Below are 10709 nucleotides of genomic sequence, written 5' to 3'. Positions count from 1 at the left end.
GCTGGATCAGGCCAAAGGCCTGTCTAGTCAAGTAACCAGTGTGGCCAAGCACATACCTACAAGTGAGAAGTGAATGCAACAGCACTCTTCCCACATGTGATTCCCAGCAACAGGCATTCAGAGACATGCAGCCTCCAATAGTGGAGGTAGATAATAGACTTCATGGCTAGTAAGTAGCCTTTGATTATCCTTTCCCCCAGGGATCATTCATTCCACCAGTTTTGCCAAAGGCCCAGCTCCATCATGCACCTCCTACCCCTGAACTATGCAAGCTTGTCATTATAAAAACAACTGTTTTAAAAACTAGTGCCTGAGTTTGATGTGTTTTCCCCTCTTCCCTCCTTGTCCCTTTTCCCTTATGTGTTGTCGGTTCCATCGCACTGGAGGGCGCTGCAGGGCTTTGCAACTATAACATAGTGAATTGAGCAGAACCAAAGGTGAGAGGCTGAGGTGGTGCCAAATTTTGGCCTTGCACAGGGTGCCACTGACATTTTAAAGACCAAAGTCTGCCATTGATGTAAGCCTGTGGACAGGGACTGTCCTGTTTTAATTGATTGTATGTAAGGCCACTCTGGGAGCCTTGTTGATTTAAGAGCAGGGTACAAATGCTCTAAACTTTTTTTTGGCATCTGCCTGTCTCAAGAGACAATGGAGTGCACCTCCAGGGGGTGATGTGAAATAAATTAATAAACAAACCTAAGCATACACTTTATTAACAATTCTTAACACATGAAGTTCTTAGGACATTCAGTGTAACCAATGTAATCACAATGTAAATAAATAATTTAAATATATAGTTTAAAGTGAATAAATCTGCACATAAACAATTAATATAAAAACTAAAGGGAGCGCTTTCTTCCCAATGAGCTTACTGCTCTTACTATAAATATAGTACTTTCCCCCCGGGGCACTATTATTTTACAATACAAAAGTCACTATGCTCTAAACGAGCAATCTTCTTCTCATTGCGGAATTCAGCTCTGTCGATGCGGGACTTGGGGCTTCCTGTCTTCTGAAGCCATTCTTGAAGTTGTCGCACCTTGACAGTAGGACCTTGGATTTGGCCTTGCACAGTGCCATAGTCAGTATTCTGCACCCAGCCAACGACACCCAACTTCTTTCCTTCGGTCTAAAAAAATATATAAAGATGCAATTTATATGATGGAAAAAGAGATAATAATACACTGCCTTGTGGGACATATTTGAGAGAAGGAAAGGCTAAGGAGTAAACACTATACAAATCCAGAGTGGAGTCCCTAAGACAGTCTGATGGTGCCTTGTACACTCCTTCCGGCAGCTCCGGCAGCCATGTTGGTGTGAAACATATTGCTTTCCTTTCCTCTAGACCAGTGTTTCCCAACCTTGGGCCTCCAGCTGTTTTTGAACTACAATTCCCATCATCCCTGACCACTGGTCTTGCTAGCTAGGGATGATGGGAGTTGTAGTCCAAAAACAGCTGGAGGCCCAAGGTTGGGAAACACTGCTCTAGACCACACCAACAAGGCCAAAAGGAGTGTCTTTTTGTCTAGGCAGCCCAGTTCCTCCATATATACTGCCCAGGCTTGCGCCCCAGGGAGGTCACTTCAGTGTTGCTAACACAGCAAAAACAACACAGGAGGCAGCAGTTATGAGTTACTGGTACTGTAATTCTTCAGCAGTTTGGCTTCACCTCCGGAGGAGCATTCCGTTGTCAACCTCGGGTTAAGTCGTTCCGGAGGTCCGTACTTAACCTGAAACTGTTCTTAACCTGAAGCACCACTTTAGCTAATGGGGCCTCCTGCTGCCGCCGCGCCGCCAGAGCACGATTTCTGTTCTCATCCTGAAGCAAAGTTCTTAACCCGAGGTAATATTTCTGGGTTAGTGGAGTCTGTAAGCTGAAGCGTATGTAACCCAAGGTATCACTATATATGCAGACAAACACACAATGTAATTAGTCTGAATAGAAAGGAAACTACAGAATATATTTGCATATCAACGAATATCAAAGAAGAAAGAACAAAACAAATCCCTTCCAGTAGCACCTTAAAGACCAACTAAGTCAGTTCTTGGTATGAGCTTTCGTGTGCATGCACACTTCTTCAGATACACTGAAACAGAAGTTTCAGATGTATGTTTCAGATACACTGAAACAGAAGTTTCACTGAAACAGTGAAACAGAAGTTTCAGTGTATCTGAAGAAGTGTGCATGCACACGAAAGCTCATACCAAGAACTGACTTAGTTGGTCTTTAAGGTGCTACTGGAAGGAATTTGTTTTGTTTTGACTATGGCAGACCAACACGGCTACCTATCTGTAAAAGAAGAAAGAAATAGCCACTGCTTACAATCCAGGCCTTTTGGAAATACAAACTGAGGATCATTGTGGTTTACTCTTAAATAAATGGACGGGAGATAGGACTGTAGCCTGAGCTTAAAACACAGCTAGACATAGATACATACACTACTTGGCCACAAGTGTATCTCAAAGAGGCAGTAGGAATGCACTGGATGCGGGAGTGTATACACAACTTAAGTTGCCCAAGCAAAGCTTCTAAAGCGCTCATAATGCTCACGCTCCCCCCCCCCCGCCATGCCTGTGTGGGCGCGCTGGGGAGGCGACCGGAAAAGTCACACACCACCTTCCCTTTGCCTACCCCAGGGAAACCTCAGACTAGAGCACACCCACCTGTGTGTTTTTGCGGAAAAAGACCCCTTGGACTTTCCCGAACACTTCGTAGTCCACTGAAATGAGGCCGTCTCCCTCCGCCATGGCTGCTGGCGCCTGGACCAGAAGCAGAAACGCGATTAGGCAGAACAGGAGAGGCCGAGGGTCAGGGTCCCATAGTGCCCACCCCTGCAAACGCTGGCAGAAGACGGCGGTAATCTCCGCAACCTCCGACGAAGGAGCCATGGTTGTGGCGGCGGCGGCGGCGGCGGCGCCTACTTGGCCCAGCCCCGCTCCCCGGGGGAGAGGACCGCCTCCCACTCCGCGTCCTGCTCCACATTAGGGAGGGCAGAGGGCGAAGGGGCGCGGCGGGGTCAGGGCAGCCCCGACAGGCGCCGCCCGTCATTTGCATCCCCTTGGCTACAGAAGAGGGAAGGAGAGACCTGCCGGTTCAGGAGCCTCTCGGCGCGTTACATCCAACAGTGCGAAGCTGCCGCCAGGCTCGTCGCCAAGGAGCGGAGCCGGTCTCCGAGGTCCCAGTCAGGAGCCAGGGGCACCTGGGCGGCACCAACCGCCACTAACGGCTCGCCTTACCATGGAGCTGCCCTCGGCCCAGGTTGCTAGAAGGGCCTCAGAACATGGAGCGGAAGTGGAGACGGTCGTCAAGGAACGAGACCGGGCGTCTCTTTCTCTAACCTCCCCCTCCCCCCCTCCCCCCGCCCTTTTCAGGCTGGAACGGCAAATAAGCTCGAACCATAGAGAGGGGACGACCATTTCCCTTAAAAATAAATAAAAATAAGTCAACGCACCGAGATAGACAGACCCTAAAGATGCAGGCAGGAAGCGGGGAGGACGGAGCCGGATGTAGCACGCGGGCGCTCGTTGCTAAGCAACGGTGGTAAACAGCTGCCCTGAGGATCGGAGGCTGCGGTAAGAAGAGGCAGGTGAGAATAGGCTTGGCTTGGCTTGAGGGGCTGGGGACGAGTGTCTGGAGCAGCCAGACATGCTCTGCGAGGGCGGGCGGGCGAGCAGGCAGGCCTTGCGGAGCGCGGGGGTCCAAGTTACCCTGGAGACTGAACAGGTGGGTGTGGGTGTCCCCTCTTGGCTTCATCCCATTTCTCGGTGGAAGATGTTTGCTTGGCCCCGCGTAGAACTGACCAGGCAGTCGCTTGGAGCGAGCGGTAACAGGACGCTGGGTTGAAATCTTTTAATTCTGCAACTAACTGGCAGTCTTGTTGAAGAATAAGGGGTGGGGGTGGGGTGGGGACCCTGTGGCCAGACACAAATTGTTGGTCTCCAACACCTGTCAGCCTTAGCCAGGATAGACAAGGGGATAGTCAGGGATGATGGAGGCTGGAGTGCAACATCTGGAGGGCCACTGGCACCCTTGACTTGAGGATGCAACCTCTATTAGTTTCACATAGGAATAGCTACCATGATTTAAAAGCATTATTTTGGCAGGTATCTTGCATCAGCTTTCTGAAATTGAGGCCCATCACTTGCCAACATCTGATGAAGCTTCTACTGTAGTCTAAACTGTTCAGTTACCAGTACATTAAGGTTAGTGTACCTGTAATGAGCTATCAAACACCTGTCAGGCCACCTTCCCATTATTAGGAATTTTGCTGATTCCATTAGGGTCAGTAGCTTCCATTAGAGTCAGTAGACCCTAAACACTACCTTAGGTGTACATTATGTTACTGTCTTCTATTACATGAGAACTGTCATAGTGAATGAGAGCAATAGTATATCTAGTTAAATATCCTGTATTCTAGATGCTATACGTATAGTGTCAGCTGGATGCTATATATAGAAATTTATCCATTTTATTTAGTCTGCTGCCTTTGGTAGTCAAAACCTTTCATAAGCTCAGGTTGGTGCACCAGTTGAACAGATAGCTTGATCACAGTTGTCCATACCTTGATATAATCTAGGGTTGACGGATATGATACATTGCATGTGAGGTACTTTTGAGTACTGGTAATTTCAGTTGGTTCAGCATACTTTCTGATCATTTTGAACATATTTCAAGTGTATTTAAAAACTTCACTGGCTGCTCATCAATTTCTGAGTGCTGGTACTTATCTTTAAATGGCTTGATGCCCAGGTACCTGAAGGAAAACTTGCTACCATGTCAGCTTTCCTGTGCTTATCCTCTTTGGAGGCTCTCTTCTAGGTAGCCTCACCATTTGAAGTAGGGAGGATGGATTGCATCAAGTTATGAAACCCCCCCCCCATTTATTAAAGTCTTTGTAAAAGGCTTTCTGTGCAGATATAATGGTTTGATCCCTCCCTCTGCCAGTCCATTTTAAGAGAGGAAAGGAAAGGACTGGAACACTTGATACACTGTTGACTTCTTGTCCCTTTTTCTACACCATTCCTGCTCCCTTAGGCCCTGATGTCAACACAGAAATTTCTAATGGCATAGGATCCCCAAATTTGCCTGGTGCACTTACATTTGCACAGATTTAAGGATTCTGGATATTGTGCTGATACAATGTCAGGCCCTCATGCAATATTCTGTCATCCTCCCCATATGCCAGTGCCGTTTCCATCACTGAAAAGCAAGGGCCCCCTTTATATATCTATAAAGCCCCCCTAGAGCTGATGTGTACTTGCTTTCCCCTATTATACTAGGGGAGAGGGATTCTAGCATGAGGGCCCCAATCATAGCATGTATGTAACTTGTTGCATTCCCCCAGGCTTTACTGGAAATGCTGAATGGCTCATTTGCAGCTGGCTGTGTGTTCACATATGGATCCAATGGCGGCCAATTCCAGCCTTCCTGCAACAAGCCAGGAAAGATGCCACCCTGAGGCTCTTAAAGAGCAGGTCCAGCTAGAACACTTGAGGAGTAATATCCAGCAGCAATTCCTGTGCAACAAAGATAAGAAGCTGGCAGATCTTCATATCCCAAAAGGGCGGAGCTCTTCTTGTTCTCAGCCTACAGAAACTAGTCAACTGATCTTGGAGAAGGCAGGTTTCTATTCTGCTGGCCCACGCAATTGGTACTTCAAGGGCCAGGCCAACAGTCTGCCCTCCCACTGGAGAACCAAACGGAGAGAAGGTGTGGACAGGTCATACCCTCTAAAACCAGTCTTTCCCCATACAGCTGGGAATGTTCACCTGCCCAGTTCTTGGCAAGTTGGGAGCCCACCAGCCAGAAAGACTCCTCCCATTAGCCCTAGCTCAGAGAAAAAAGGAAGGTCACATGCAGTCAAGACTCATCATGTTAGAGTGCCTTCTCCTTTTTCTGTAGAGCAATCCAAGAGAGCAGCTTCTCATTCCCGTAGGGCAGAGTCGGGCTACATTCAAAAACTGGAGGCTGCTGGGCGGAGCTTAGAGGAGGAGATCCAGCGAAAGGAGGCCCTGCTCAGGGAGAAGCTGAGGAGAACGGAAGAAGAGCTTCGAAGAATCCAGTGGGAGAGGCAGCAGGCAGAAGCAGAAGGAAGACGGCAGCGGGGAGGACTATGTATGCCTGAGAGGAAAGCAGCAGGTATTACTCAGGGCCATGTTTCCAGATCTGTAGCTCAAACGCGTGACTGTCAAAAGGTACATATTCCAGACAGCCCTGCTGTCTCAGTGGGGACTGCCCTGCCTCCCCAGGCACTCCACATGGAAAAGCTAAAAAAGCAAAGATTGGTGGCTAGCAACAGTAAAATTCGAGAGAATGTATCCCAGATTTCAGCCACTTCTAGCCCAGAACTGGCTTCCATACGTGACCAGGCTCCTTCCGCAGCAGCCTCGTTGGGACAGGTTGACTGTGTGGCAGCAGAACCCTCATATACAGAGGCTCCAAGCAGTGTAGAGGATTGGGGAGAGTGCAATTTCTGTGGGCGAAAGCTTTATTGCTCCAGGTTGGAGAAGCACATAAGCATCTGCAGGAAGAATCATGGCTCCAAGAGAAAAGTGTTTGATTCAAGCAAGGCTAGAGCAAAAGGCACCGAATTAGAGACCTATTATCTATTGAAGGGTACAGACACCTCTCAGGTAATACATTTACTTACTTGTTATGCATACCCTGCTGTTCCTTTGGGTCTGTTTGGAACTTTTAGACAGTCACTGATCAGCCTGGGTCCTTTTTAGCTTTAATGATGTACCAGCATCATTTGCCATCATTCTCTGGTTTCCACTTTGATGTTCATTCTTTAATTCTTGGGAGTTCCTTTCAAATCATGTGGAATTCCTAATAAATCTTGATGATCCCTAATATACCTCTAATTGCCATTCGTTTACTTCAATTCAGCCATGGGTAGGGTGACTGCTAGAAATTATACCAAACAAGAGCCCAATTTTACCTTTTTTCATCATACAAAAACGAGGTGTTGAGGATGTGAAAACAAATCTTCAAAATTATCAAATTAATTTTATGTAACAAGTCACTCATAACTAACCTACAAATTTCACAGCTGCATGATAAGATTAAGATCAGGCTTAGAACGATCCTCTGAAATTAAGAATGAAGAAAGTACTCATATTTAAAAGTATGGAACAGTCCAGTGGCATCAAAGTCCTTCTATTTTAGAGGGTCTGTTCAATTTCACCATCAGATTAAATCTGGTAATTTTACCCCCGTTTAAGAGATTTCATCTGCATTCCAGTTACAATGTTCAGATGATCTGAGCAGTGGCAATGATTTTGGTAGAAAACCTAGTGATATCATTCTGCAGTGGACCTGTGAGTTAGTGATATGACTTTTTAAAAGCAGCACATGTTCTGTCCACCTAGCAGAACTTTGGTCTTCACATATGCTATGTAGTTCCATTTGCCTTATAGGGACCAAGAACCTGTTACATTAGAAATGTCCTGCTATCTGGTATATGATAACTAAACTGTGTCCAGAACAAAAACAGTGGCAGGAAATATCAGAGTGTGAGCTAACAGGTTGTACTAATAGTTTCTCCCTTTCCCCCTTCTCACTACAGAAAAAGAATTCCAGACAAAATTTTGAGGCTTCCAAGCAAAACAGTGAGCTATCTAAGCAAAGCAACTGGAGACAGAAGCACGAATCGTTCATCAAGACATTGCGTAGGGCTCGTGAGCTGCAACGAGTAATCTCCAAAGGAGGGAAGGCATCAGACCTCCCCCCGGCCCCTGCTATGGAGAACCCAGACTACAAGTTATGCCCTTATTGCACCCGTCAGTTTGCACCTAAGGTGGCTGAGAGACACATTCCCAAGTGCAAGAACATTAAGAACAGACCCCCACCACCACAGCAAAAGAAGCGCTGATAGTAGTGGGCCAAAGTGAGATCTGCAACTGGCATCATCACATTGAGGCTCCCTGCCATTTCCTTGTTTGATAGCACAGAGTAGCAGACAGCATTCCCAGTGCTGCAGTTTCATTTTATATATAAAATACAAAGGTATGAAATCAGTGAGAAGCCCATAAACCATGAACAAATTATTAAACTCCATGTATTGCATATTAAGGTCCAGTGCTTTGTAAAATAGTTAGACCTAAGGTAGTGCTCTTACATCTGTGTTGCTGCTGTTGGCTGGTCCTCATTCCCTCCCCTTCACAGAACCCATGCACATTTGTCAGGAACATTAGGATTTCTGTCTGCCTCCTAGGACATGGGATTATGTGCTACTGAGAATTATCAGAAGGAACTCTTACCTGTCTTGAGGTACTCTTCAACTTTGTAAGGCATCTGCTAAGTGGACTACCATTCTTGGTTTACATGTTCATACAAGAACAGAGAATTCTTAGCTCCCATAACTGAAATGAAGGTCTTAAACTACCCAGATGCTCAGCATTACATAAAGCTCAAACTATAGAACTGTATTACTAATATAACTGCTGGGAGGGGGTGATACCTACTTGGATATATTGCATGCTATCCATCTCATCTGGCCATTAAGTTTTCTTGCCTATCTACAAATACTGGCAAACAGAAACCTGGTCTGTCCAAATTTCTCTAAAGCTAAAAAAGAATGGCTATGGGGAATATGAGAATGGTGATTGTAAAATGGATTGATTACTTTAGCATGATTTGGCCACTGAATCCTACCTCTTTATGCAGTCATAAGCTCAGGGAGCGGGGAAGGAAAACTACCGTAGTTAGTTATTCAGGAGGTGGGCATTTGGACTAGCCATATCTTTGGTGTCAGGTTAGTGGCTGAGACATTTTGGGGGCTCACCAACTAGAGAGAGTGTTAGGCAAGCAAGGGGAACAAGTGCATTAAAAGTGCATTAAAAGCAGGGTGTGTATGCATTCATTGTCTCCCAGTGATGAACTAACGTCTGTAATAAAATATGTGAAATGTGGCAACTTGGAAAACATGGGGGAAATGTAATAATTGAACGTGGGAATGTATTACCTCCATCACAGCTTCTTCAGAGATACCAGCATTATTTTATGCAATGCAGTACTTCAACAGATTATGTGGTTCATAAACATTGCTACGGATGTCTGAAAGCTTCAAAATGCAAGTGTTGATTCACTTGTGAGAAATACTGATATGGCTTTAGAGATTGTAAGGACAAAACTAGTGGTGTGCATAAGCCCCTTTCATATCACCGGTCATAAAAAAGAGCAGCAAAGAGTACTGATGTGTTTAACTTTGTAAAAAAGTAGGACATGGAATTCAGGAGAGTATCCCCACTGTAGGAGCTACTATAATGGAAATATGAAACAATTTTCAAAACACACTCCACATTTCTGTTACTAACAAAGTAAAAAAAAATGTTGAGGACAAACTGGTTTTCTCCATTGCACGCATGGCTATTGCCAACTCCCCTTGTTTGCTTTCTGCATGCTTTCAAAGGTGATGTTATCAAAGGTTTTCACTGCTTCTCCTGTACCAGCCAAAGGAAATTTTAAAATCCCTTCAAGAGGAATTAAAGAAAAATCCAGAACCCATTTTCCTTGAGTTACGACCATTTAGAGATTATCTCTTCAACAAAATAGTTTGCACTGTCTGCAGAACAGTAAGAAATATGCACTTGGAGAGATTCAGATTGTTTCAAAGGAGTTAAAAACAAGCAGACCCCCCCCCCAAAAAAAAAACACCTTGCAGTGTACTCTATTATGCATGTATGGCTAAGGAAGATGCCAAAGCCGTAGAAGAGAGAGATGGCTCTACTCTTATTTGGGTCTTTCTTCATATGCAAAATATATATCGCCAGTTGTGTATAAAGTTTCTGAATACACTTGAGCCTTGATTTGGCACCAGAGGCCTGAAGAGGCAATTTAAATAGACTGATTTTTGCTGCCATTTGTGAGGTATGGAGTTTTTTGACTGTGAATCCAAGCCAACATCAGCATCACCTCTGATGTGCTATATTAATAGGGGGACTGTATTGCAGAGCTTCTGTAAGTAACTGTCTCTCAGCACAGCCCTTCAACCTGCTATGTGGGTTTAACAGTGAGAGATGAGCTGCATAATTTTTAATCATTTCTAAATAAACACACCATTGTCCCCAAGAATGACAGTCAGCATATGGGAACACTTCACAGCACTGCAAATTCTAGGAGGGCGCATCTCCAATAACAAATATCTGCTATACCTGCTCTCCTTATTACCTTAAAAAAAAAAACCCCAGAGATATGGGTCCTCTGCTTTTCCAAGATACAGTACTCTTGAGAAAACAGGGAATCCTCATCTCTATTAGTTGTTCCAGACTCAAAGATACATATCCACCTCTCAACAGCAAGTTATTTATCATATTTCTAACCAGTGTGTGCTATCCCTGTCTTCTTAGTGCACTGGTTACTGATGGCAAATAAAGCTGATATTGCTAACGAAATTCACATGACGAAAAATATGAGTGATGATAGCTAATTCTGTAGAGCCAAAGTTGTAGAGATTTTAAGATGTGCCTTGTGGGGGGGGGGGAGCTAAAAAAAAATAGAGGCAAGCTCTGTCACTGAAAGCGCAAGACATCTGTCCTAACATTTCTGATGACTGCAAGTGTACAACCAAGTAATGGAAAAAAAGTTTGTTCCATTCAAGCAAGATGAGAAGTCCAGAGTTGATGCTGAAATCATGGATCTGTACTTGAGCTACAAGTAAGCATACATTATCTCATTTCTATTAGAAAATTTCAGAACACATGAGGCA

General features: G+C 45.1%; 2 protein-coding genes across 4 annotated transcripts; one reads left to right on the top strand and one right to left on the bottom strand.

Annotated features, from left to right (window-relative positions):
- Positions 1 to 695: 695 nt before the first annotated feature.
- On the bottom strand, positions 696 to 3359 carry ACYP1 (acylphosphatase 1). 3 transcript variants are annotated; one of them, XM_081866863.1, is made up of 3 exons: positions 3238 to 3359; positions 2665 to 2760; positions 696 to 1129 (listed from the first exon to the last, which is right to left on the bottom strand). In XM_081866863.1, the coding sequence occupies exons 1-3, from the start codon at positions 3238 to 3240 to the stop codon at positions 914 to 916; spliced, it is 315 nt and encodes a 104-aa protein (XP_081722989.1). In that variant the 5' UTR covers positions 3241 to 3359; the 3' UTR covers positions 696 to 913. The 3 variants fall into 3 exon arrangements, with proteins under 3 accessions (XP_081722989.1, XP_081722991.1, XP_081722990.1); XM_081866865.1 differs by lacking the exon at positions 3238 to 3359 and adding an exon at positions 3087 to 3231; XM_081866864.1 differs by lacking the exon at positions 3238 to 3359 and having other exon boundaries at positions 2665 to 2972.
- Positions 3360 to 3473: 114 nt separating this feature from the next.
- Positions 3474 to 8926, top strand: ZC2HC1C (zinc finger C2HC-type containing 1C). Its single transcript, XM_081862426.1, has 3 exons — positions 3474 to 3587; positions 5346 to 6633; positions 7569 to 8926. Exons 2-3 carry the CDS (start codon positions 5365 to 5367, stop codon positions 7872 to 7874), a joined length of 1575 nt encoding a protein of 524 aa, XP_081718552.1. The 5' UTR covers positions 3474 to 3587; positions 5346 to 5364; the 3' UTR covers positions 7875 to 8926.
- Positions 8927 to 10709: the final 1783 nt, after the last annotated feature.

Source organism: Podarcis erhardii, assembly GCF_964252035.2.
Source record: "Podarcis erhardii genome assembly, chromosome: 1".
In the NCBI taxonomy this organism is placed as follows: domain Eukaryota; kingdom Metazoa; phylum Chordata; class Lepidosauria; order Squamata; family Lacertidae; genus Podarcis; species Podarcis erhardii.
Note: the sequence above shows the minus strand (reverse complement) of the source record. Positions and strands in the feature narration are given on the sequence as shown.